Source organism: Ziziphus jujuba, chromosome 7 (assembly GCF_031755915.1).
Source record: "Ziziphus jujuba cultivar Dongzao chromosome 7, ASM3175591v1".
Lineage (NCBI taxonomy): Eukaryota > Viridiplantae > Streptophyta > Magnoliopsida > Rosales > Rhamnaceae > Ziziphus > Ziziphus jujuba.
In genome coordinates, this window is record NC_083385.1 from 19,280,953 (window position 1) to 19,308,647 (window position 27,695).

General features: G+C 32.8%; 2 protein-coding genes across 7 annotated transcripts; both read right to left on the minus strand.

Moving 5' to 3' along the window:
- Positions 1 to 7,606: 7,606 nt before the first annotated feature.
- LOC107407365 (protein ACTIVITY OF BC1 COMPLEX KINASE 8, chloroplastic) lies at positions 7,607 to 19,953 on the minus strand. Of its 2 annotated transcripts, none has more exons than XM_048479119.2 (21): positions 19,219 to 19,953; positions 18,375 to 18,510; positions 16,991 to 17,157; positions 15,929 to 16,049; positions 15,676 to 15,776; positions 15,228 to 15,326; positions 14,592 to 14,702; positions 14,407 to 14,486; positions 14,196 to 14,265; positions 12,503 to 12,576; positions 12,345 to 12,414; positions 12,123 to 12,211; positions 11,571 to 11,695; positions 11,285 to 11,365; positions 11,133 to 11,193; positions 10,974 to 11,028; positions 10,787 to 10,885; positions 10,544 to 10,633; positions 9,988 to 10,047; positions 9,731 to 9,854; positions 7,607 to 8,000 (listed from the first exon to the last, which is right to left on the minus strand). In XM_048479119.2, the coding sequence occupies exons 1-20, from the start codon at positions 19,723 to 19,725 to the stop codon at positions 9,738 to 9,740; spliced, it is 2,313 nt and encodes a 770-aa protein (XP_048335076.2). In that variant the 5' UTR covers positions 19,726 to 19,953; the 3' UTR covers positions 7,607 to 8,000; positions 9,731 to 9,737. The 2 variants fall into 2 exon arrangements, with proteins under 2 accessions (XP_048335076.2, XP_048335075.2); XM_048479118.2 differs by lacking the exon at positions 7,607 to 8,000 and adding an exon at positions 8,049 to 8,582 and having other exon boundaries at positions 19,219 to 19,952.
- Positions 19,954 to 22,924: 2,971 nt separating this feature from the next.
- Positions 22,925 to 27,103, minus strand: LOC107425480 (tyrosine--tRNA ligase, chloroplastic/mitochondrial). 5 transcript variants are annotated; one of them, XM_048479265.2, is made up of 2 exons: positions 25,648 to 27,103; positions 22,925 to 23,896 (listed from the first exon to the last, which is right to left on the minus strand). In XM_048479265.2, exons 1-2 carry the CDS (start codon positions 26,992 to 26,994, stop codon positions 23,879 to 23,881), a joined length of 1,365 nt encoding a protein of 454 aa, XP_048335222.2. In that variant the 5' UTR covers positions 26,995 to 27,103; the 3' UTR covers positions 22,925 to 23,878. The 5 variants fall into 5 exon arrangements, with proteins under 5 accessions (XP_048335222.2, XP_048335223.2, XP_048335221.2 ...); XM_048479266.2 differs by lacking the exon at positions 22,925 to 23,896 and adding an exon at positions 23,903 to 24,063; XM_048479264.2 differs by lacking the exon at positions 22,925 to 23,896 and adding an exon at positions 23,903 to 24,063 and having other exon boundaries at positions 25,453 to 27,103.
- Positions 27,104 to 27,695: the final 592 nt, after the last annotated feature.

Genomic DNA, 27,695 nt, shown 5'->3' on the forward strand with positions numbered 1-27,695 from the left:
GTTTCAAGAACTACAATGTCATGAAATGTAGCCTCAAAAGGTTCGAATTTGGGAACTTGTGTTAGACAGGCACTAATTGAAAGACAAGCAAAAGATAAATGATTAGTCCCACTATCTGAAGCAAAGATTGTTTCATAAACTTTTTTAGATACTTGTTCAACTTTGGACATTACCTGGACATACAATGGAGATTGCATTATCTTCATCCCTCCATTCCTGACTTTTCGAAGAAAGCATTTGATAACCTTATCATTATGTAATTTTGTAGAATCCAACTTTTCTACACATCGTCCATATATCTATTTTAACTTTAGCAAATATTCATTTCAGTCTATCTCAATAGAATTGAAAATCTTATCCTCTAATTCCGATTTTATGCATCTTTTGTCAATAGAAACCATTCTATTTTTACCATTTTGATACTCCTAAATACCATCATCATTTTTCACCAATGTTTCATCATATAAAACCATAATTACAATATCTCCATCTTCTATTTCATTACAAAATTAAATGAATAATGTAAAGGTAAATTAAGATATTTATAAAAATATGAATAATACTAATTAAACATATTAATCGTCTCAAAAAATTGATTTTTTTTTTTCTGCAAATCTAACATTTTCATACAATAAATTGGTGAAAAATAGTGGCAAACTAGCGAAAAAGGCAAACTAGCAGAAAACGAGTGAAAAATGAGTGGAAAATGGAGGAAAATTGGTGGAAAAGAGCGAAAAACTAACAAAAAGGGCAAATCAGTGGAAAACAGCGAAACTTCATCTTTTTCATCCATTTTCCTACAGTTTTACTGGTTTGGTGAATTTGTAGATTTTTCTCTTATTTTTCACACCATATGTAACCTAAATACCTTAAATACAAGTATAACACCTTATAAGCTAATTTAATACATACCGATATAAAAAAATCCTCAAAAAACCAAATTTCATTTAACATAAATTTGAGACTTAAAAAAACAAAGAAAAAAGAAAAATCTTTACCTGAGTTTAGTTCCAAAAGTAAGAAAAATACAAGGAAAAAGAGTAAGAGAATAAAAAAGAAGGGAAAAAAATCTATGGGAAAAGGAAAACAAGAACCTGAAATATATGAGAAAGGGGCAAAAAGGGAAAGGAGAATATATGTAGTTTTTCAATTTTAACCAAGGGTATTTTTGTCCAATAATGGTTATTTTTCAACAAAATAAAAGTTTTTGTAGTTTTACAATTTGTAATCCAAAATGTGGCTATTTTTCATTAAAAAAACCCAAAAGTGAAACTAATCTAAGTATGAATTATGAAATGCATGAGAAGCCAAAGAAAAACACAATTTTTAGAGATAGTTTAAATAAATAGAAATTAAGAAAGACACCAAGAATTTAATATCATCCATGAAAGAGTACTGACAAAATATAATTTGGCCAAAAAAGAAAATCAAAATAGTATCTATTTTTCAAAAAGAAAAAAGAATAATAATAATTAGAAACTTAAAAATTAAAAAAAATATATTGGCACCAATGCACTCTAAACTATACACATTTTGTCGTTTTTCATCTTAAACCTTTTTTTCTCCCTAACAATTTGCATCTTAAATTTTACTTTTTTCTCTTTTTCTATTAACTTTTTAATATACATGTCACATGGCTGGTGTGAGAATCATGCACTTCTTTGCATTTTGGTTGTAATCACCAAGCTAAGTTCATCCAGGATCAATAGTCAAGCCCATGATGGCTAGCTTGGATTTATATTTTGCAATGTAAGGAATAGTGTCATTATGATTTCTCACCTATTTCAATATATATTCTTGCCAGGATGAAAATGGCTGAATAAGTTTTTTAGAGGGGGGTGACTAGTCGGTGAGTTATTCGGCTAGACCACCAGCATAGGTGAGAACTTTTAATAGTGTGCTTGTTGTTCTCTCCATCGAGGCCTAATAAATCGAATGCATTTTATTCAATTGTGTTGTTTCCTTGTTTGCTTGCCTTCTTACTAAAGATTGTTGTTATATGCTTTATTGCTTGCTTGGTGCTTGCATAATACTAATATTGTGAGGGTTGTTTGCTTGCAAGGGACACTAACAGTTGGCTTACTATCCGCAAGGGGCTAGTAATCACCGCACGGCCCACTTGGCATGCTCAAAGGAGTGGGACCGTGATAGTTGGTATTAGAATGTGGTTACAAGTTGAAGCTTACAGATGCCAAAGATGAGGAATGAGATGCGATTCGATGCCATTTATCAGCAGCTTAGGGAACTCGCTGAAATAGTAAATGCGCATGTCAAAGGCCACAATTGGCATGAGGTCTTTGAAAAAGTGGAGATGATCGATAGTTTAGCAAGTCGAGTGAGAGCACTCAAAAAGAAACAAAACCTCTAGGGAGTCATGGGCCATGGGAGCTCAACTACTGGTGAGTAAGATGAAGCGATGGAAGAAACAATAGCAAGCCTATTCGCTACTATGAACGACCTGAACAAAGACTTCTAAGCCACTATAGAAGCATTCAAAATTGAGATGAGACAAATGAATACTAAGCTCACTCTCACTATGTAGGCAGTTGAGAACCAACCTGCTACACCAACGGGAATGGAGTATGGGCAACTCATAGTGCCCGAGCCTCGAGCACATGGAGGCGTGTGCAATGCAAAAGAGCTCAAAAACTTTTTGTTCGATATGGAATAGTACTTTTGAGTGGTGAAACCTGATTAAGAGGAAATGAAAGTGATGATGGCCACATTGTACCTAATGAATGCTGCAAAATTATGGTGGCAATACAAATATAAGGACATTAAGAACAACAAATATGTTATCGACACATGGGACCAATGGAAAAAGAAACTCAAAAACCAATTGCTTCCCGAGAATATGGATTACATTGCCCATCGACATCTAAAAAAGCTGAATCAAACTAGCAATGTTAGAGACTACGTGAAGGCATTCTCAACACTCATGCTTGATATTCATGATATGTTGGAAAAGGATAAGCTGTTTTACTTCCTAGAATATTTGAACCCTTGGGCCAAGATAGAGCTCCAATGACAAAGAGTACAGGATCTAGCCTTAGTGCTAGGGGCAATAAAATGCCTAATGGATTACTTGATAGAAGGCCCAAGCAACAGGAGATCCTAATCACCTACGTCGAATATCAACAGTGATAGGTTCTTTAAGCCCACCAACTTCACAAAACCTTGGGGAGACAATAATAGAAAAGCCCCGAACACAAGAGACTTTCCACCTATGGCATGTTTCCTATGTAATGGTCCACATAGGGTTGCTGAATGCCCTCTTAGAGATGCCTTCAATGCATTACAAGCTTTTATTCGCTCACAAGAGCCTATGGAAGTGAGAGAGGGGGCAGTAGAAGAAAGAGAAGATAGTGCTCAAGTGGGGGCACTAAAATTCTTAAACGCCCTCAATAGGCAGGTTATTCATGCCAAGAAGACCAATGAGAATGGTTTCATTTTTATGGACGCGGTGATTAATGGGAATGTTGTAAAGAGCATGGTGCTGGACACAAATGCCACCCATAACTTTTGCTCGAAAAGTGAAGCCAGGAAATTTAGCTTGAGCCTACACAAGGATGCAGGACAAATGAAGGCTGTGAATTCTAAAGCTTTACCCACAGTAGGCTTGGCAAAACAAGTACCTCTCAAATTGAGATCTTCGAAAGACTGTGTGGACTTAATAATGGTGGAAAAGAGAATAGATTATTTGTCCCACGATGTAGAGATCTAAGGAAGATGTTATTGCAAGAGTGTCATGATACCTTGTGGGCTGCATACCTAGGATGACAATAGACATATACCTTGATCAAACAATGATACTATTAGTCGCAGATATGTGACGATATTATAGACTACAACAGAACCCGTCTTATGTGCCAACAAGACAAAGTGGAGAAACAAAACCACCAGAGTTGTTGGAACCACTTCTCGTCCCTACCCGGCCATGGGAGAGCGTGTCCCTTGATTTCATCACCAATCTCCTAAAGATCGGGGATCTCCCAAGTATCTTGGTAGTTGTGGATAGATTCTTAAAATATGTGCTCTTCATCCTGACCTCAAAGTACTGCACGACTGAGGAAACGGCTCACCTATTTTTCAAGTTCGTGGTAAAGTACTAGAGTTTGCCCCAATTGTCAGTGATAGAGATGTTAAATTCACTGGGTCTTTCTGGACAGAACTATTTAAACTTTTTAGGTCCCAACTTAACATCTCTTCCAACAATCATCCATAGGCAGATTGGCAAGCTTAAAGATTTAGTGGCATGTTGGAGGAATACCTGTGACATTTTGTCAGCGCCAACCAGAAGAATTGGGTACAACTCCTTGATGTAGCCCAATTCTACTTCAATGCACAAAAAGGATTCTTTACGAGCAAATACCCATTCGAAATAGTTAATAGTTAGAAACCATTGTTACCACATATCGTTAGTGAGTATCAAGGTAAGAATCAAAGAGCTTTTAACTTTACCAAGGAATGGAAGAGCAACATGGAGATAGCTAAAGCCTACTTGGAAAAGACGGTCAATCGAATGAAGAAATGGGCAAACAAAGAGCGGAGACCTTTGGAGTTCGACATGGAAGACATGGTGATGGTGAAACTAACACAAGAACAATTCTGCTGGCTACGAGATAGGGACCCAAGATTGATAAGAAAGTATGAAAGGCCGATGTCGATCATTGCCAAGATAGGAAAAGCCTTATATAAGTTAGTGACACTAGAGTGGATGAAAGTGCACCCAGTATTTTATGTTAGCAACCTCAAGTGCGCAATAAGCCAGCAAAAGCCAATATCAACATCAAGCTGTCAAAGATAGCGAAGGAAGTGGAGGAGATTGTAGCTAAAAGAATCAGATATGTCCACCGACAACCAATACGTGAGTACCTCATCAAGTGGAAGAGGTTAGGAGACGAAGTGGGAGAAAGAAGTCGACTTGATACCCTACAAGTAGATGATCGAAGAATTCAAAGTAGCCGAGTCGTCGAGAATGTCAACAGAATAGGTGAGGGAGGATGTGAAAGTCATGCACTCTTTTGCATTTTGGCTGTAATCACCAAGCTAAGTTCATCTATGGTTATTAGTCGAGCTCATAGTCATTTGCTTGGATTTATATTATGCATTATAAAAAATAGTGCCATTATGATTCATCACCCATTTCAATATATATTTCTGCCAGTATGAAAATGGCTAAATAAGTTCTTTAGAGAGGGGTGACTAGTCGGTGAGTTATTAGGCTAAACCACCAGCATAGGTGAGAACTATTAATAGTGTGCTTGTAAATTTCTATGTTGTTCTCTCCATCGAGACCTAATAAATCGAATACATTTTATTCAATTGCGTTGTTGCCTTGTTTGCTTGCCCCTTTGTTAACGATTGTTATTATATACTTTAGTGCTTGCTTGGTGCTTATATAATACTAATATCGTGTTATTTATTTGCTTGCGAGAGACATTAACGGTTGGTTTACTATCCATGAAGGATTGATAAGCACCGCAAGACCCACTTGGCACACTCAAGAGTGGGACCGTTATAGCTGGCATATGGAGCAAAAAGTATAAGTGTAAAATGCAATTCTATTAGGATGCAAAATGCACATGGTGCAAAAATTTTAAACAATATCTATTTTATTTTTATAAAATTTAAATAATAATTTGTACATATTATAAAGATTCTAAAAAAAAACATAATGACCCATAATAAAAGCATAAACTATTTATAAAATCTAAAAAAACTGAAACATTATTATTATAAAATATATTATTTTAATTTATTACAGGTATTTTTTATATTTATATTTATTATTTAGGAAAAAAATACTCATAAGATTTTCTGATATGTATTTTTTTATAAAATTTTTACTTTTCCAAATAAAATATTTTTTGATGCGTGTTCAGTTATTTTTATTGGTGTTTATTTATTTATTTTTTAAATATCTACTTATGTAAGGATTTTTATTTTTATTTTTTAAAAATTATATTTTTGATTTTTTTTATTTTTAACAAACTTCTTTAAAATATAATAGTTTTATTTATTTATTAATTTTTTATTTTTTTTTATATATTTTGCATATAAAATTACATTTTGCATCTTTATTTTTTATTTTATGTGTCAGCCATATAACAAGTTTATTAAACGTTACTTTAAAAAAATAGAGAAAAGTGCAACAATGCAAGGAAAAATGATGTTCAGGACGCCAAATGCCAAAAAAAAAAAAATTTATGATGTACAGTGTCATATATAATTTAAGGTGTAAAATTAAATAAATATAATAATGTCTAAACCGCATAATAGAAGAAAACAGCTGCCCTATCACTAAAAAATAAATAAATAAAACAGCTGCCCAATTGCAAGTTCGTGGACATGTACCAATAAGAATTGTAGTTGAGTTGAGGTAGAAAACTATCAATTTTTTAAGATATTTGTTTATTGTCAATTTATTGGATCCCAACAGTTGAAATTGACTCCTATGGAAGTCCCTGTAGCTGTTAATTTGACCAAAATATGCACCTTCAAAATGGGCCATATTAAATATGTTTATATTACATGCTGAAGCATGATATTATGAAAAGTTTATTATCTTAATTGAGTTGCCCGACATACTCCTTGGACGGTGAGAATTTAGAAACTTATTACATGTTGCTTGTCCTCTCAATTGGGTTTCTGCTTAACTGGCATCTATAACCATGATAATGACCAAGTCAAAATTTACGGCCTTCAAGATTCACTCCAACATTTATATATATTTATATAACCTTTTTTTTGGGATGACACATGAATAATGAATTTAAAATAACAAATATAGTTCAAGAAAAGAGACCAGACAACTTAGATACTTACCACGTTGTCATATTTCTTGGGGAAATAGTTATGAAAAGATGAAATCTAAATACATAGGTATATATACTGAGAGAGAAGGATTTTGGGACAACAACATGACAGTCTGGGGAATCTGTGGAAAATGTTTTTTTGATGAGGACCATAGCATGCACATTTTTAACATATTCTGTCTAGTTGTACTATTTGATCAAAATATTCTTATACTAACATCAAATTACAAGACCATATCATTTATTTTTTTTTTTTTTTTTGGGTTCTTATTCCACATGTTCAAGTGCAGCGCATTTGTCTGAACCCTCAAACCACATTTTACATATATATTTGATGTCTCATTCACAATTGCTTTCTACCCAACCAACCCACATCCTTCTGTAAAGCATATATAATTTCTACAACTTATTTTTAAATTTCAGCGCTCCAACAATTTTAATTATTTATTTATTTTTATAAACTTTGAAAAAACAAAAATTCTTCCCATACTCGTTTCAACCTTTCAACATGTGGTGGCAAAGAAAACTACATATTTTACAGTAGAATAAACCATCACATCCTGATATAAACCTTCTCTACTAACAAGCATCTGTGCACATGCGAGACCTACTTTAAAAACAGTAGGAAAATGATATTCCATGTACTACCAAAAATTTATTTATTTATTTATTTATTTTATATTTATATTTTTTTTTTGGGGTTGCTCTAGACCCTTGAACTTCTACCTATTAAATAAAGGTGAAACTATTATATATATATATATATATATAGGCAGACGAAAAGAACAAAAAATTAACAAGCATAATGTATAAAAATGATAAGGTCGTGATTGGAGAGGGTGGTGAAACATGCTCATGCTTTTAGTGTCAGCATGGATGTGTCTACTTGCGAAAACAGCAGCCACAAGTGGACATCAAGGACAGCTGCATAGTTTTATCACTGACGACGACGACAAAGACAGACAACCTCGACCCCTAGATTTACATTTTTTTTTTTTTTCCCCCAAGAATTTCCCTTAGTGTACAAAAAGATAATGAAAACTTACAGGCAAATCACATGTTCCATTTGTTGTTGAAGATCGATACCAACAAATTAAAGTTCTCAGCTTGCATATGTGTAAAAGAATTCTATGAGCCAGATCGAACATAAGGACAAACTTCATAGACAAACCACAACATCATCTGCAGAAAGAAACTTCTCAACAAAAATTATGGAAAGAAAAATAACGATGCAAGTAATAATTTAGCTTTATATCTATAATATGGTTTTTACATGCATATTTCTAGAAAATGAAAAAGGAATTCTATATGTTACTATATTATACAACGATAGTGCTTCCCACATGGTGAAATTACATGGGGAGGCCACATGATACCAATCTCAACTATATAAATTATAATTATTATTTTTTAATAACTCTAGAGCAAGCCTACAAGCTACCATATGTAGTGTACCAGCCTGCTTAAGAGTCACATTTTGAAGAAACTACATATGGGGATATTATTCCACATGGTGAGAACAAAATGGCATTTGGCAAATCTAACCTCACCTAACCTAATGACAACATAAAATTTACACTAGAATCCAAATAGGCTTTGAAAGAACAGCCCAAGTGTTCAGCCTTGTACATCTTCATCTCAAATTGGCAAGGTGCGAGGTCGGGAACATAGCTTATAGTCATAACAGAGTATTTTTTATGTCCTACATTTTAGGGACTGTCAAATGGTTGACCAGTAACCATAAGTTGGATATCCACTCATAATCTGCAACAAGCCCAAATATTCAAATTTCAGAAAGGTCAAAGTTGATGAGTAAAATATACAAAACAACCATACCGCATTATCAAAAATAAAGGGGAAAAATTACAGCTATGGTTTATTTCTACAAACTGATACACCAAGAATGAATAGAAAACACACTGACAAGTACAACTTGCAAATTGAAAACAAAACTCTCTTGGGCTTGATTGCAAAATTGAACACATAATGGCGCTCAAATGAATAGTTGCAAAAACGAATACAAGATAGCATTCATAATGTTAAAACTCAAAAAAAAAAATTGTAGTATATTACCAAGTATAAAACCTATTACCTAAATAAAAGAAAAATTAAAAAAAAAAGAAAAAAAGAAAAGGTATGTAAAAAGAAAATATATATATATATATATTAGAACTAGACTATGTAAATTGGTAATTATTTTACAGCTTCATTTACTGTTCTAAATGGAATTAAATTTTGTTTCTTTGAAGTTCCTGCGTATCATTAGGATCTTTTATTATCCAAAGTTGTGAAGTCCACATACACACACACACCCCACATGTTGCAACGATGCCCCTATAGTTTCTCTGCAGTAAGACCAACTAGTGAAAGCAATAAGCAGTGTAGGAGCCATTGCAAGTGTGTTCTAATTTGTCCCCTGGAAGATTTCATGAAGACATCTTTCAAATATTATATTTTCATACAAAGTCTCATCCTTTATTGCATGTATGTACATTTGCTGTTGCACTGGAGAATACAGAAGCTGCTGAATTTAGAACCCCTAACTAGTATGCTGATCATCTCCATTTCCACTCTCCTAACGTTGTAGCTAAACAGTTTATAACCAGAGGTCAAGACACAAAATTCACGTAATATCTGTCAAACTCCCATAATTTTTTGGAACTTATGAGCTATAGTTTCTTGCAACATGGACAATTGTATGCACTTGCATGGAAATGAACAGCCAAATTAGTGAATCAGGATAATTACATGGCTAAGACACATGCTCACTGTGCTTAAAAACCCTAAAATTGTTTAGAGGCCATATTATCACTTTGATCTAGATTAGTTCACATCATAAAATCTACTTATCACCTTAAAAATGAAGGAATAACCTAAATTTATGTTCATAACTATAGAAGAAGATCACTTACCAATTGTTTATGCAGTTCCTGTTATTAATCTTTCCCGCTCATCTAATTTTTTGACCTTTATAATGCCAATGAGAACTTGAAAACCAAAAAACGCACAGAAGATGTAAGCTGCAATGGCAGGCACCTAAATAAAAAAAATTAAAAAGTAAAAGGTAAGAACAAAAGAATAAGAGAGAAATCTTCAGCTGAGCTCCATAGAGTCCAAAAAAATAGTAAAAAGAATAAAGAAATTCACTTGGGATAAATGAATAGCTTACTCGAATAGAATTGGTGTACAAAATTGTTGCAAGGTTTACTAGACTTCCAGCAGCTACTGCCTGTTATTTCATAAAAGAGGAGATAAACGAAAAAATAAATATCGCATCTTTAAAACCAATCCAGAATTTTTATAAACACTTAGGTCATACTAAGCAGATAATTTACCCATCCAAAATATATTGATGACATCTAATATCTTTATTTCTAATCAATTCTCTAAGATTATAAGCATTCAGCAATTCTCTAATATTGATAACATCTCACATTATTGGATCATGTAACTTCAGTTTATATGCATGCAAGTTCACTTTTTCATTTTCCTTTTAATATAACTATTAAGAAATACTTAAACAAGACTCTAATATCCATTGGGCAAAGCTCAATTGGCCTCTTTAAGTTTATCAAACTTTTTTCTCCCACATTAAGTAAAACCACAAAAATAAAACAGAAATACCAATCTAATTTTCTCATGGTATTATCGTACAATGGACCAACTTCCTCTCAGAGACAAAAAATAAATAAAACAACTTCCAGAAGGTTAGTCAGCAAACTTACACTCCCTATTGTCTTTTGAACAGTTGCAACACGTTGGAATGCCCTTTCAGATTCCAAAGCTCGAACTCTGAGTTTCAAATCACCTTGCTCCTGGAAAATAGATTGAATGCAGTCAAAGACATCAATTTAAAATTTATCAATTAATTGAACACATGAAATATTTGAAGAACATTAAAAGAATTTCTAGTCAGATGTTGTCTTTAAAATTAAATAAATAAATAAAAAAAGTCCACAATTTAGTACCAATCTTTGGATAATTTCAGCAAGCTTTTCTACTCTATCAGCCTGTCTAAATAAGTTGTAAAATGCACGAGACTGCCTGTCCCATCTCTTTCTTAGATCCTATAACATTTAACAGATAAAGATAAAAATCAGAACTATATTATAGTATTTTAGGAGTTGACATTAGAGAAAGATAGTTCTACTTTGCCTTTAAAATAACTTCAACTCCAGCTTCACGAAACTTTAGCAATTCCAGTGCATAGCTACAAGGTAAGGCATGCAAGTTGACTTGTCAGACATATGAAAAGTTAGGATACCAAAAATACAACTTCAAAATAGAATTTGTAAAAGCTGAAGCCATTCTCACGGTTTGGCAATCTCTGTAATATCAAATCGAGGATCAAGACCCTTCCCAATGCCATCCAATACTACAAAGTCAAAAAAACACTAGCCACTTTGAGGATGATATTTGGATATAAGGGAAAATGAAGCCATCTTATTTCATTCCCTTTAGACTACCTGAAAATGCTCTAACAACAAATGTGAATGTAGCAGGAAATCGGAATGGTTGATCCGCTGCAATGGCTAATAAATCTTCCCCTGTTAAAAGGATTTAACAGTAATTAGTAAGAAGCATCTCATGTCAGGAGAAATAGATGAAGTAGCATAGAGGTTGCATCACCTTACTTATGGTAGAAAATTGCACCATCAATTAATATGGGATGCTGATGTTCAGATTTACAAAAGCTGTTAAACAGTGCATTGGATAATCTTATCCAGTAAAATTTTTACACCAGTGAATTACCTATTGCAGCCAGACGTTCCTTCTTTTTCAGTATCTTTTCCTCCTTAGTTAGTGGCTTCTTAAACCCAAGTTCTGCTGTTGCCATTTCCCTCTCTCTTCTCTGTGCAGCAAGACGCTCTTCAAAACTGCAAAAGTTAAGAATAAAAAATAATAATAATAATTAAGAGAAGAGCTAACCATGAATAAAAAAATTCTAAGCTGCAAAAGTTCCTTCTATCGCTAGATTTTGTTATCATTTATGATTTTTAAATGTAACTATGTCAGTGTCCTGAATTAAAAAATTTATAAGCCGTGAAAAGATTGCATTCTCTTCTCTGCTTTGACTGTCAGAAAAACTTGATTGTGGTTGAAGTTTCAATAAGCTTTTTCTTAAACAAAATATAAAAGAGAAAAAATTGATAAAAAAAAGGGACATAAGAGGCACCCTAGGCCATGAGACTTCATAAGTCAATAAATGTTTTGAGCAATTATTAGTATACAAAACAAATTAGAGAAGGAAAGGAAAAAAGTACCAAATAAATGAAAAGGAGGGAATAGGAAACCTATTAGCACCTGTTAAGGAAGAACTGTGCAGTTCTTTTGACAGCTGTCATATCCCCTGTAGGCACAAGAACACCCATTTGAACCATGGCTTGAAGGACCTGCGTTAATGTAAGAGTTTCCATTGATAAGTACACGACCATAAAAAAGGGAATCACAATACCATTCATATTAGAGACTAGATTAGCAGAACTGGCCATGACTAGGGGCTGCAGTTCTTGAACAAACAACTACCTTTTCTGCATCCTTCTCATAAACTCCATAGAATGTTTCTAGCAAACCTTCTCTGATGTTTGGACTGATACTGCAAGGCATTTAGACAAAATACACATTTTAAGGAAAGGCACTAGAGAAAATGGGATATGGTTTTTGTCAGTCAGATCTATGCATACCTTCCCATCATTCCAAAATCATAAAAGATCAACCTTCCACCATTGACATCATCAACAGCAATGTTTCCGGGATGCTGCATAAAGGATAAAAGAGAATTTGGTCAAACATTGATGGGGTAAATTAATTGCCTGGAATCCAGAACTGTGTATCAGGAAACATGAAGACCACAGCTTCCTTATTAAAAAGTGATTCGTAAAATTTTGATAAAGGCTAGAGAGGATCTTAGCAATCCCTTGTAACTATTAGGTTATAGCATAAATTGTGCAAATGTGTCTAAGCAACCGTAGCAACAGCCATCAACAAATCTAAGCAAGAGGTTGATCATTTCATCATCATATATAACATTTCCCCTTAATAACGTTGTATGGCTCATATAAATCTCAAGAATCACATTTCAGACAAAATGCAAAAAGGGACAATTTTTTTAAGATCTTGTCCAGGGTACATATTCACACAAGTACAGTAGTGATGCAATTTAAAGCCACCATGCCAGATCCATATACCATAGTTCTTCCTACTTGCTTAATCAAAGCACAAAAGGAAAGTTGAGGAAACCATTAACCAAAAATTGCTTTCTCCATGTAGTACTAAAAGCACATCAGCCTCCAAAGAGGGCACTTCAACAACACCATTGACTTTGCAACTCAGCTCTCAAAATTACCAATCAAGCAATCCACCTCTTCCTCCGCAACCACCATTACTATTGATTTTCACAACCAATCTACAAACACTGCCATTTCTACCACTACCTTCTGGCCGCTGCTATCCACCACTAAAAACTTAACCGCACAACAGATTTCAAGTTTTGTTTGCTCTACTAATACATGCTTCATTAAACCATCCACAGTTGTTTATGGTATGTGATGGTGCTTTCCAGTAGTTATTATTGTTGTGTTATGTGTTAGCTTGATACACATACTTGGGCCCACTCTACCAGCCTAAGCTTTTGAGAGTCATAACTTAATGGTATCAAAGTTTGGAAGCCTGTGAGATATTCTGTTCAAATATCTTGATAAACCCGTTTATGTTTGATACACATGAGATTTGTATGGTCTCTTAATGGGTGGGCAGCCTATACATAAGGGGAAGAGTTGATATATGTTATGTATTAGCTTGATATACATAGTTGAGTTCATTTCTTATTGGCTTAAGCTTTTGGGATTAATGGTAATTTAACAAATATTATTATTTTATTCAAATGTCATTTTCCGTTTCATTCCGAAGGTTGGTGCTTTGATGGTTACAAATAAAAACTGTATTCTATTCCTCTCAACTCACTTGTAGAAACACAAGCTGCTCTCTACCAAACATTTCATGTGACCTCCAACTTGCCATAGAAATGGAAGCAAATATTTTGATGTCATAATCTTACAACCAATTCTGAGCAACAAATTTGATCTTTAAGATTAAGCATAAGATGAATAGCAAGAATCAAATGCATGCCTCAAGATCTATGGTCATACGTGCCTTTTATCAAATACATGTAACAAATCTTTGTGAAGCAAAATTTTCTTAAAACATTTTCAGAAGGAAAGCCTTAATGCATACGCATCATGCATCTATAGATAAAGTAGATAATTAATTAAGTTCATCAAGCAATAAGTTTAGTTCTTAAATCCAAACCAATAGAAGCTACCAAAACGAAAATCCTAAACATGCTACCATAAATTAAAAGGAAGAAGAAGAACTCACAGGGTCAGCATGGAAAAAACCATGAGACAAGATTTGCTCTAAGTAAGATTCAACAGCATAGCGGCCCAACCTGCAGAATATAAGAGTTATAAGACCACCATTAGGGCTGCTAGGAATCATACCATATAAATCATCAGTATAAACTGAGAAGTGTAAGAATTGAAGAACACGTAAAAAAATTTCAGAAAGATAAGCAGCAGGAGATATTGACCTTTTCCGATCAACACCCAACTGGTCTAAAGCTTGAATCTTATTTATTTTGATCCCTGGGACATATTCCATTGTCAGAACCTATAATAAAAATTAGTTTAGTAACACAAAATTGTGATTAAATTAAAAATATATATAAATATAATTTTCAGCTCTCGAAATTTCATAATTTCTGTAATCATAAACCTGTGGTGTACTGTATTCCCAGAATATTGTTGGGACTTTTACATACTCCATGTTCTTAAAGTTATTAGCAAATTGTTCTGCATTAGCAGCTTCCTTGGTGTAATCAATCTCCTGAAAATAGTTACCGATTGTTAGCAATTTTTTTACATGACAGTTAATTGGAGAATCAAAAAAAAAAAAAAAAAAAAAAGCAAAAAGGAAATAAAGGGCAGGTTATCAAACAAAATTTTAAATGCAAATTACAGAAAATGCATATACAATAAGAAACTAATTTGAATTTTAAATCCTTTCTGACAAATAGGAGTAAAAGCATGGCCCAACAATTTGAATTCAACTTCAAGACCCAAATAGCATGTATAAGCATGGCCAGTCATATAGCAATCTTATGTTCCTTAGTTTGATGGCTTCTTAGATTCTAAAAATGGATAAAGCCCCTAATAATACTTGGTTGGAAATACAAACTATAAGACAGCACCGCCAACCCTAGACACTCTAAGATACTTTTTCAAGCCTGCTCCCAATTTGAGTCAAGAGATAGATAGTTTTGACCTATGAAATTGAAGATGAAGCCAAGTACTTCTTGGGTAAACCTCCAATGTCACAAGAATAAAGCAATAATGACAGGCATATTACTACCTGGTATAAGACACTGGCACACTCATCATATATAGCAACCCAATCCCTCTTTGCACCATCTGATTTTGGGTCAATCTTTTGAAGGTATTCTGCAATGACCTGGTAAAAAATAAAAGAACAAGCACAATTTATTGAAACACGTTAGAATTCCACTAGCTTTATGAGGTCAAGACATACCTTTCGAAATCTGAATGCAAACAAGACATGTGCAACACTTAATTCGTAAACAAGAGCACTAAAAAAAGAAAAGATGTCAATAGCATAGCATGCTAAATCACTTTAGGGAAAGAATAAGAATATCTAATGGGATTTATTAAGTACTGCAAGCAAGTCAGATACGAACGTAAAGTTGGGGGGAATGAAAGTAAGGTTCACATTAAACTGCAATCATTTCATCGTCAACAAGCGGTGAAAACATTTTTAAAGAGAAGCAAATATAAGAACTAACCCTCAGGTTTTTAAGATCAATATCAAAAAGATCCTTGAGACCAGGCCTTTGTACTTTCACAACAACTTCCTGTCCCTTCAATCTTGCGCGATGGACCTGACCTGCATGAAGAAATATAAAAGTATCACGCATATTTTCTTTATCCTTGACAATATAACATTATATAGATGCTCAAATTTATTCACTTTTTACATGTTAAAGAATAAAAAAAACTCTTTCACAGACACAATCATCAAAGTGAATTCAAGCTTACCAAGACTAGCAGCAGCGATTGGTTCGTAGTCAAACCAATCAAAGACATCATCTAGAGGAGCTCCAAGCTCTTCTTCAACGATATTTACTGCTGTTTCTGATGGGAAAGGAGGAACTTGATCCTGAATGGAAAACAGATCAATTTATTGGCAATGTAAAGAGCCATAAATTTTTAGACAAGATAGGTAAACCATAATAGCAAGTGCGAATTAATTAAAAAACAATGATGAGAAAAACTAAACTTTTCTTTATATTTTCATCAAGTTAATAGTTTAGGAATAGTAAATATAGAAAAGATAAAATAAGTATATAATTCAAAATTCAAATAAATTCTACACTAGGTTCTTGTTGGACAAAAATCAAATTTATCTAGTTTTGTTTATTCAATACACCCCCAGTCAAAAAGAGTTAAGGCTTAAGCATAATATTTTAAACCTTAATATTAAATAAGCTTCGCATAATCTGTCTTAAGCATCTATATAGATGACAAATATAATAAGTGAAAAAAAAGTAGAGTATATATATATAGTTAAACTGGCAAGCATCCGTTGTCCCATTCCCACCATTAGGAAGCAGATTAAAAACACCATATAAGGCACTAATTACTTGATAGGATAAAATTATATAAGCATGCATTCACATGAAGCATCCACTTAGAAAGTCTCAATGTTATCATGCCTTAAACTCTTTATTAGAGAAAGCCAATGGCTAAGAGAACAAACACCAACATAGTCTTTGCAAAATAGAGAATGGTCTTTGGTCTCCAAGTGTACAAAAGTCAAAAAGTTACTCTTCATTTGAATATTTTTAACAGATATATATAAAATGATAATTTTTTTCCAATTCTCAACAAGCATCCATAACTATCTTCATTTAACTTAGCACAGTTTCCAAAATAACAAAATGATAAAGTAATAAAAAAGAGAACTATTAGAGTTGCCCAAAAGAGTTACTATTTTATTTGAAAAACATGCTCTCTCCTTTAAAAAAGATGCTCAACAAAATTAAAAGCACTTTTACAGATGCTATGCTCTAAAACCATCTAAAACATTTGCTTTCCCACCTGAAGTTCAGATAACTGATCAACGTATTCTTGAGCTAGAATGTCCACCCTTGTGGAAAACTGCTGGCCAATTTTGATGAATGTTGGACCTAATCTCAAAATACTTTCCTTTAGCCACTTGGCAAGGGCCTTCCGCTTCAATACTTTCTTCTCCTCTGTCATTCCTCCTGCACATTTACTTTAAACCATGAATCTCAAAAGTATATAATAGACATTTGGTAGACAAAAATACAACAGCAGCTGCCAAGTCTTAAAAAAACACATCCAAATTGATTATAAGGATAATAGTACCTCCAGCCTAAGAGATCAACTAACCAGTTAAAAACATCATGCTTCCAACTTAACCATTCAGATGCATTCAAATAACAAGATTATTAACTAGTTGCCAAAGGCACAAGGAATGGCAGCACCTAATGAGTTCATAGAATAAGATTTATCCAGAGCAATATCCCAGCTCTTGGTCCTTTTTTAATGAGAATTTTTCATTAGAGAAGCCTTCTAACAATGAAATCCATAAACAGAGAAACAAATAGTAAACAACACCTTATTCCCTTGTAGATTGTTAAATATCTTCATTTAGTTTATACACTATAAAATTAGGCAAATTCATCCTTAAACTTCGAGAATGCTGTTAATGTCAACTAAACTTACTATAAAATTAAGCAAATTCATGCTTAAACTTCAAGAATGCTGTTAATATCAACTAAACTTCTAAACTATTACCAAGCACAACAAAAATACACGTGCCCAATCATTTTCATGGCTAAGGAGTTTTTCTTTTTTTTTTTTTTTTCCGATTTGGCAAACTCATATTTACTAAACTGGGAGTTATTAATGTATAAAAGAACTTACTTTTTGAGAACCTTTTATTCAATGCAATTCATATGCATTTGAGTAGAGAACATTTTAATACAATGCATGGAATATTGATGTAAGAATTTGAAAACATGAGAACTTTGAGGCAAATTGTATATGTAACAAATACAAAGGTCTTAATAATCAACATTTATATATTACGCATGCAAAAATTTTTATTTTATTTTACATTGTTTAAATATGCACCTACGAAAATATAATTTCTGAATAAGCCACTGCATACAAATATTTTTAGTTTTATTATATGCTAATGAATGTAATGTTCTCCCACCCTGACCTGTCAACCATGATAGTTTATTCATAAGCATAATCTATCCAGCGTAATGGAAGCACAACTATAGTACAACTGCAGTACAACTGATCAATCATGGCGTTACAGACTTTTCCACTTCAACAGCCCCTCTTTTCTAATAGATAAATATTTTAATTTGCAGTGATAATTTTGACTATAATTTTTTTTTTTTTTTTTTTTTTTTTTGGTTTTTCCTACAAGTGAGTAGTGACAGACCTCGATAAGTAAATTTCTGATTGTTCAGCCAAGCCCTGAAGATGAATGTCAGAACAAATCCCCATATTTCCAAAGTCCTCTGGATAGTTGAGTAAGTTTTGAATCTACTCCAACGACCACCAGGTGCAACAGAAACCTGAAAAATAATAAATTCCTTTATACTACGATGTTATTGCATATTTTTTCTTGGTTTTTACCAACTACTCCAAACATAGACCTCTAAGGAGTTAACAAACTAATCTGTGCCCCCAACAGATACGTGTGATAATATCTACAGACCAAGAAGGCTTACCTTGGCCCAAAGCCATAAAAATGTGCAATGGAAATGTTAGCAATCCTAGTATTAAAAAGTTAAAGAAAAATAAGGGAGGCTAAATAAAATTTGTGAAAATAAACATCTAAGCCATAATGATAATCCTGCCCTGCCCTACCACCATAGCTTGCTCAAATTTTATTTTCCGTTAGTTTGCTCATCCTAAAAGCTGTCTCCTTATCTTACAAGACATTCACAGAGATAATGTAAGTTCAAATTTTTTATATATCTGATTCTTCACCTCCACTTATCTTAGCTGCGAACTACAACAGAAAGGAAAACTATTAACTAGTATTGGAAAAATTAAAGCCTAATCACTAACTTCTTCAATTCTTAACTATTTTTCTTTTGCTTAATCATACTATTACGATGCACGCATGGCCTCAATTATCATAGTAGTTGTATTTGACTGCAATCAAATTCAGAATTGAAAGCTAAAATTCCATAGACCCTTCACAACAATAAAAGACTTAAAACACCAATTCAGTTCCAAAAAATAAAATATATTCAAAGCAAAAGCCGTATATCAACCTCTTGTTGCCCACTTCGTTTAAACCATGCCTCCTCTTTACCAATTTCCTCAATCCTTTTCTTCCTCCCTTTCTCTTTCGACTCCGGAAATTCAACGTCTTCCACCACTTCCGAAGCCACACCATTTCCATTTCCATTCACATACTTCATCAAGCTCCCATTACTCGACCGTTTCACACTCTCAACCTCGAGTACTCCGCCATTCGAATACCCATCCACCGACCCATTACCATACCCATAATTGCTCCCACTGGTACTAGCAGCTCCATTTCCATTCAACACCGCACCATTCACTTCCTTCATCAAATCTCTGTCCCTCTCTTCGACGACCACACCTTCTTCTCTGACAGCTCTGATGATCCGAGTCCGAAAAGAAAGATTGAACCTCGAACATCTATACAAAGAAGGTTTGGAGAGAGAATTTCTAGAGAGAGAGAGCCGGCGTTTGAGCGTGGTTTGTGGAGGTAGAAAAGTGAGTTCCGGTATGGGTAGAGAACAAGAAGCCATTGATGGAAATCGAAAGTTGTTTGTTCTCGATATTTTATCAAACCCTAACTGTCACTTTCATTATTCATAGACGGTGAGAGAGAGAGAGAGAGAGAGAGAGAGAGAGTGGTCGGTTATGCCGTCTGAAAAGAAATAGTGGAGGAAAGAGTAGAATGAGAAAGAAGGAAGACAAAGAGTGTGTTTTGTGAGGAAGAAAAATTTTTGCTGAAATTTTTTTTCTTTTTTTTTTTTTCTCGGGAAAATTAGAAGAAAAAAAATGGAGGGAAAGGGGTGGTTATCGGGAGGACACGTGGAAAGCGCTAAGATGAGCGTTTGGGAAAATGGTGAAATCTGATTGGACGAGATAGTCTCGCTGATTTTCCTCAGCCACAAACTCACCTTGTCCGTTTGAAATTCTTTTGGACGCTTTTCGGCTTACGTGCCACGCCACGTGGAAATTTTTATATTTATTTTTATTAGATATTTTTACTCAACAAGTTTGTGAGGTCTCATCATTGTGTGTAACTTTCTTTTTTTTTGTTTTTTGTCCTTTGCTATAATGATTAATACTAGTCTTTGTAGAGGTTTAAAAAATCCAAAATATTTTGAAAATTCTGCTGATATTTCTATTTTTTATGTGGATGGAAACAAAATTTAAATTTTAAATAAAAAAAATAAAATTTTTGTAATATTTATCAAAAATTTTTATTTTTTTATAATTTTTATAGAAATTTTTGTCAAAATATCAACATCAAATTTTTAATAATTTGATTAAAAATTTATGATTTTCATAGAAATTTCTGAAATTTTTATTAAATTTTCACCGAATTACAAAAATACCCATAAAATTTTTTAATTTTTTTTTAAAAAATTCATAAATAATATTGATATTAAGTAAAAAAATTTATTAAATTAACTTCATTGATGGTCTTTTTACTCTTTAATTATCTTTTAAACATTTAGTGATATAAATAAAATAGAATAAATTGAATTAAATAAAATTAATAAATATTAATAAAGCAAAAATACAAAAATTGTAGATTATATTTTTTAGTCTTGCAAATCTTATATTAAGCTAATTTACTAGTAAACAATATTACGCATATGCAACACAAGATAAAGATCATGTGAGTAGAGATGCAGGTCAAAAAATTGATCGTACTGTTGGAAAAGACTATATATGTAAAAAGAAATGTAAAATGGAGATGTCACAACAAGAAGAAAATTCGATTTCTATGAATTTTGAATCAACAAGGGTTAAAAATTATTTTCATAATTCTTATCCAATTGATATTTATGAAATGTCATCAAGCAGCAACTCATGAATACCAGCTCAAACTTAACCATCAAAGAGTAGTAGTTATGCACATAGTCAATCAATAATGCAAAATCTATATGATTGACATATTAACAATTATATGCAAAATTATTAAAGAAATACGTTTTTTCGTAACTATTTTTCACATTTCACATCTCAAAATCAAAATAAAGAAGAGATCAATAATTTTTAACCACCAAAAAATTCTATATGGTATTAAAATGATATTTATGAAATATAATGTAATTATTATAATTGTTTTATATATTTTAGTAAATAAATAATTTTATCGGATATGTATGTTTTTGTATATTTTTATTAATAATAATTTATCTATAGTTATTAATATTTATTATAAATCAATTGATCTTAATATAACATTCATTTAATATTTTAGTAAGTTTTATAATCAATTTTATAATTGATGGATTTAAGTTAATTGTAAAGTTTTAATAAAAAATTTTATTTTTTAAAATAAATTTTCATAATTTTTTATAATTTTTTATCGATATTCGATAATTTTTTATATTTCCATCAAAATTTTTATATTTTAAACTCTTGATATTTCCATTGATATCAAAATTTTAAACCTGACAAAGAGTATATTTCAAAGTTCCAATTAAATAACAAAAAATGATATTTCATAGTTAGTTTTATATTTCGGTGGAAAATATGGATTATATATTTGTGTTTTTTTTTTTTTAAATTTAAAATCATACACTAGATTGATATATATATATATATATATATATATGTTAGGTTACAATATGAATAATAATACTTCTAGCAAAAATAAAAAATAAAAAAATATAATACACGCAGCCTGTAATTATTTTGTATTATATTAAAATTTGCATCTTAAATTACTTTTAGAAATGATTACAACTTAATTATGTATAACATATTGTATCTCAATTTGGTCTTTAAATTTTTTTTTAAGAACAATATCAAATTTGATTCTTGAATTATGATATAGTGTAAAGTACTTTATTTTATTATTAATTTTAATTATAATAAAATTTATAGTTGATATTAGTTTAATATAGCCCTCGAGGACATATTACCTAATTATGTATTCTTATAAAAAAATAATAATAGTTGTTTGAAAATATATATATATATATATATTCATCATTTTTTATTTTAAAATAAGATATTCCAATCCAAAATTATTATCAAAATCACGGATAAAAATATTGATATTAGTTAAAATATTGAAATTGTAATTTACAAAAATATCAATGAATATATCGATATTGATGAAAATTTTTTAAAAATATAATATACATATATATAAGTAAATATAATGCTTGCTAGTATATATACGATATTGAAATTTCCAAAAAGTTTGATACTTCCCGATAGAGCCTACCGAGTAAATCGCAATTTTTTTTTTAAATTTTTATTATTTTTCAAACAATTTCTGTTTATTGCAATAACTAATGAGTAGAGAAAAATGGTTAAACGCTAATTAGGTGTTCCAGACTTGAATGGCATAAATCATAAGTGGAAAACTCACCCAAAACAATTATAAAAAATAAAAAAATCTAGGGCACAAAGCATGGAATTTGACCTCAAATTGCAAACACCCAAAATGTATTTCAATCAAACGCACGGTAAGTTTTTTTTTTTTTTTTTTTTTTCATCCTGCAAATTTATTTCCTTTTTAAACTAGTAATGGAATCTATTTGAAAAACACTTTTAATATTACATTCACTACGCTTAAAAAATGATATTTATATCACCCCAAAAAAAAAAAAAAAAAAAAAAAAAAAAAGCAATGATCCCAAATCAAATCCCACATCCCCAATATGAAAAGATAAATACATATCTAAAAAAAGAATCTCAGAAGCAACCAAGGAGCACACTTTGAATTAAACAATCAAAGACCTCAATCCATGATTTTATTAAAAAGAAGAAGATACATTCCATTAAATATTATAGACCTCTATCTATACAAAAGTTTTCTTACATAGAAAAGAGAAAGAAAGATACAAGTTAAGGCTTTTCATCTGTATAAACACCAACTACGTTATCTTTGTATACTTAACTAGAAAGAACACAAAAATTTAAATGAAGCCACAAAAAGCATTCAGTCTATTGACAGTGCACCTCATCAGGACTTGGATCATACATAAGAAAGATACATTCACAATCAAACAAAAAAGTGCTGATTAGCAATCCACTAGCATCTAAATGCTTAGAAATCTTTCAATTTATCATAAGTGCAACTACTGGTAAACTTGTGGAGGATAGTAGCCTGTCCAGATATGGAGTTTTTCCGATTAAAGACAAAACATAAAGTGAGGTTGAGACTGGGAATACAGTGGAACAGTTTTCGTCTAAGAAACCCGAAGCGGGTGCAAGATAATCATAGTGAAAATACTAAGGCAATGAGGCAAGACCAATGAATGTTCTAAAACGTTTTCATAATATATCCTATTAATGACAACATTTGCCACCTTATCTCAACAAGGCTTTAAACAGACAAAATGAATTATGATGCAATAGGAAATTAAAGAACTACAGCCAGAATCATAAATGAGAAAGGGGGCAATCTTTCTTTTCTGTTGATGGTTATTATTGCTTTATTTTGACATGTTAGTGAAAAAGGTGATAATTTTCAGTTATCAAAAAGCTAATGACCATATGACTAAGAAAGCTTACTTCAAATTGTGAGAAAATTAACTCCTCAAGGAGTTTTATCATACCTCTCCTTTGATGTGCTCCAGAAGACAAAATACAAAATCAAAAACAATAAAAGTCAAAAAGACAAAACAAAATAAAAGAGGTTACCTGTTTTTTCATGGAGCTGCTGGTGGAAGGTTTTGAGACTGCCATTCCAACTATGGGAAGTTAAACTTGTGAAACAACCTTCAATCATGAACCGAAAAGAAGCCTCATTCAAAACAAAAAGTTAATCACCAAAGAAAAACAAAGATCTTGGAAGTTTTTTTGTTCCCTTTACAAATTATAAGTGATGGCAAGAAGCCTCTCAAGATACTTGGAGATCATGCTACTCTTGACACTGCTCGTAAAGCCTTGAAAAGTTAAAGAAAGAGAGTGAAAAAAACAAAGAAAAAGAAAAATCCTTGACAGAAGACAGTCTTTTAAATAAAAAAAAAGAGAGCTAAAAGTTCTACTTGTAGTGGCAGACAACAGACAACTTAACATGTCCGATAATCTCAAAGCTCGATATAAGACTGCAAGAAGATGTATCTTAGTTTGACTTCAAAAGTACTGGAATATCTAACTTCAAATGCTCAGTTGACAAGATTTCTCGACATTTTTAAGTCAAGTTTAAATAATAACATTAGTGGAAACTCATTTTTCTGTCTTTGATAAATGTGCTGGCAAGGCAACAAGAAGCAGCTAACAGGTCAGTTGGGACAGATCTGTAGCATCAATCAAGGGAGGTGCTACATAAGAGATAGTTTAGTTGTCATTATTTTCCTTTTTGGTCTAGCTGTTATTAATTGGTTCACTTAAAAGGAAAAAATACAATGTATAGATGCACATCATTATTTGATGGAGATTGTAAGGTGCATACAGTATCATAATTTTTTCCCTTTAAGCATACTAAAGTCAGAGTACTGTGAAGAAAAAAGAAAGTTCAACTCAGGACATACTTTTTTGGAGAAGTACAATTTACAGCTTATTCAAGAAGGTTTAAATTAGTGCCTGCTCAGCGTATATGGCCATTGATTTCTTTCTGAAAAATCTTTTGGCCAAGAAGGAATACAAGAAAATTCTAGAAATGCAAACTCTACACTTCTAAATACCAAGAAAGCAAGCAAAATATATGGTAATCATTCTACTCTTAGAATCATATCAGATTATCATCAAGAGAAACCTAATTTAGTTAACTATATTACAATCAGAAGAGACAAGTTAGGACATAATCTACAAGGTGACTTCAAAAAATAGGAGAAAAAAATATTTTGTAGGGGTCCTACTTAGAATACATGATCCTGCATCCTGTGAATCCTCAATAGTTTTAAATCTTTGCTTCTATTTATACAGGTGAGCAAACTCATACAGACAAATCAAAATTAAGCTTGACCACCTAATGCTAATACATTTACATTCCACCTCCTCAACTCTATAAGACCTAAAACGGTTATGGTACAGCTACAAACCAACCCCCACTAATACTCATTCATACATGTTCATGTTATGAATCAACTCTAGCTTAAGCCAAAGAAAATTACCTATAAGATAATCCAAATCTATAACCTGTAAAATGTCATATGGAAGAGGAAGAAAACTTAACAAGATGATGCATTCACTATAAAGGTGTTGAATAACTGTTAATTTTGGAAAGCCTACATAAAAACCAAACAATTGTATTAACTCAAGCATCTTCAAAAAAAGATTATAAATAAATATAAGCTATCTAACAAAACTAGTCAAGAAATCCTCACAACCACCTTGTTCTTCTTGCCAGCAGATAAAAGAAGAACTTTACCATCCACAATATCTTCCTCTTCAACTTTCTTACTTTCACTATCAACTCTAGAGTTGTTCAAGTAAAGCCCCCCTTGCTTCAACAATCGACGGGCAGCCGACTTACTATCAAACAAACCAGCTGAAACTGAAAGATCGACAAGGGATAAATTAAGAACCTGATCATAAGCCAAAGAGCAGGACGGCACGTCCTCTGCAATGCCCTCAATGGTCTTCCAATCCAATTTGGCCTCAGCCCCAGGCCTTAATGCTTCAGTTGCCTTAAGAGCCTCAGCTAGACCATCCTCACCATGGACAAAACGGGTAACTTCTTCTGCAAGCTTTCGTTGAGCCGTGTTGGGAATGTAGCCTGGCTTCTTCATATCCTTCTCCAAATCCTTTATCTCTTCCATGTCAAGGAAAGTTAGAACCTTGAGAAACCTCACCACATCCGAGTCCGAAACAGAGAAGAAATACTGATAGAACTTGTAAGGAGACAACATGGCTGCTGAAAGCCAAATTGCACCATCCTCTGACTTGCCAAATTTGGTGCCATCGCCCTTCAAAAGAAGAGGAAATGTCAAGCCATAAGTCCCCTCCCCCTCTGCCTGAAGTATTTTCCGAATAAGCTCAGTCCCAGCAGTTATATTCCCCCACTGATCACTCCCACCAATCTGAACATTAATACCCTCATTCTTAAACAGGTAAAGAAAATCATACCCTTGAAGCAACTGGTACGTGAACTCTGTATAGCTCATTCCCTGTTCCGATTCCAATCTCTTCTTCACACTCTCCTTGGCCATCATAGTTCCAACCCTCGCAAACCGACCCACTTGCTTAAGAAAATCCAGCAACAGAACCTCTTTCCACCAATCATAGTTATTCAAAATCACAAGGGAATCCGAATAATCCCCAGAAAATTTCTGGGCTCGAGAACGAGAACCCAGAATTCTTGTTATTGTATCGGTGATACCCAATGTGTTATTGACCAGAGTTTCTGGGTCGAGCTCTGGCCTCTCCAAGCTCTTACCTGAAGGGTCTCCAACTCTGGCAGTGGCTCCGCCAATCAAAGCAACGGCTCGGTGACCGCATTTCTGGAACCATGAGAGAACGATGATTCCAAGAAGGTTACCCAAATGCAAGGACTGGGCAGTTGGGTCGAAGCCACAGTAGACCTTGAGAGGAGGGAGATTTGGGTCGGAACAAGCATTCCTGAGATTGTCGCTGGTGAGGGATTCAAGCAAACCCCTTTCCTCGAGGATGTCGACGACGTTGGGACGACGGTGAGATTCTCCATTTGTACGATCGGAGACGGCGGAAGAGACGAAGAAATGGTTCCTCCCGAAGCTACTGAAACTGAGCGTTGTGTTGCCATGGAATAGGAGGGAAGAGGACGCAGCTATGGAAGAAGTTCGTGGAGAAGAAAGTGAGCTTCTGAAGGGGAAGTAGAAATGGCTGAAACGGTAATGGAAAGCCCTCGACATTGCGGCACCGGTGCCGCCGGCGGCGGCCGTTACACCAGCCATTCCCAATCCACCAGCCCAAAAACCCAATCCGAAAAGCAGTTTGTCTCTCTCTTCACCTCAACCAATAATGAGCGGCCGTGTGACATATATTTTGACATCTTATGATAATGGAGAATATTAATATACATATATATATTTATATATATATATAACATAAAGTTAGAAAGTCAAATACAAAATTACTCTCCAATATTATTGTTATGGGATTTTTTTTTTTTTTTTTGGGCTGAAATAATGGGATGTTGTTTGTATCATGATTATTTTGGTAATTTATATTTTTATTGTAAGATTCTCTAATAGAGATTTTGGTACCAATTGCCCCTATTCATTTTCAACTTTAACTAGCCTTTGATAGAGTCCAAAACATTTTCATAGCTTTTAATTAATAAATTATATTAAAGTGCAAAAATACTTAAATTATAAAGGATATTAGTGCAAAAATTATTGAGGGTAATAAACCACTCTTTTCAAAACCTCAACAAATAGGAAATCTCTACTTTAGAAGTTAAGAGATTTTTTTTAAATTATAAAGCATGTTACAATATTACTTGAAAAGCTCTGATTTTAGGTTTTTTTTTTTTTTGTGATATAAAGTTTTCTGAAATACTTAAAAAAAATTATGGCATTAATCGTCATATATATAATGTTATTAATGTCATATATATAATGATATTAATTAGAAAAAAAGAACAATACTAGTG

Bases quoted from the DNA above. Each gene is read 5' to 3' on its own strand.
- LOC107407365 (XM_048479119.2), bottom strand. From the start codon at position 19,725: ATGGCTTCTTGTTCTCTACCCATACCGGAACTCACTTTTCTACCTCCA. The intron at 17,158-18,374 runs GTCTGTCACTAC...GTAAATGTGCAG, and splicing joins TCAGAAATTTACTTATCGAG to GAGGAATGACAGAGGAGAAG. The intron at 10,048-10,543 runs GTAAGTTTGCTG...ATGAAATAACAG, and splicing joins TTCAAAAGACAATAGGGAGT to GCAGTAGCTGCTGGAAGTCT.
- LOC107425480 (XM_048479264.2), bottom strand. From the start codon at position 26,994: ATGGCTGGTGTAACGGCCGCCGCCGGCGGCACCGGTGCCGCAATGTCG. The intron at 24,064-25,452 runs GTGGTTGTGAGG...TAACTTTTCAAG, and splicing joins CTGCTGGCAAGAAGAACAAG to GCTTTACGAGCAGTGTCAAG.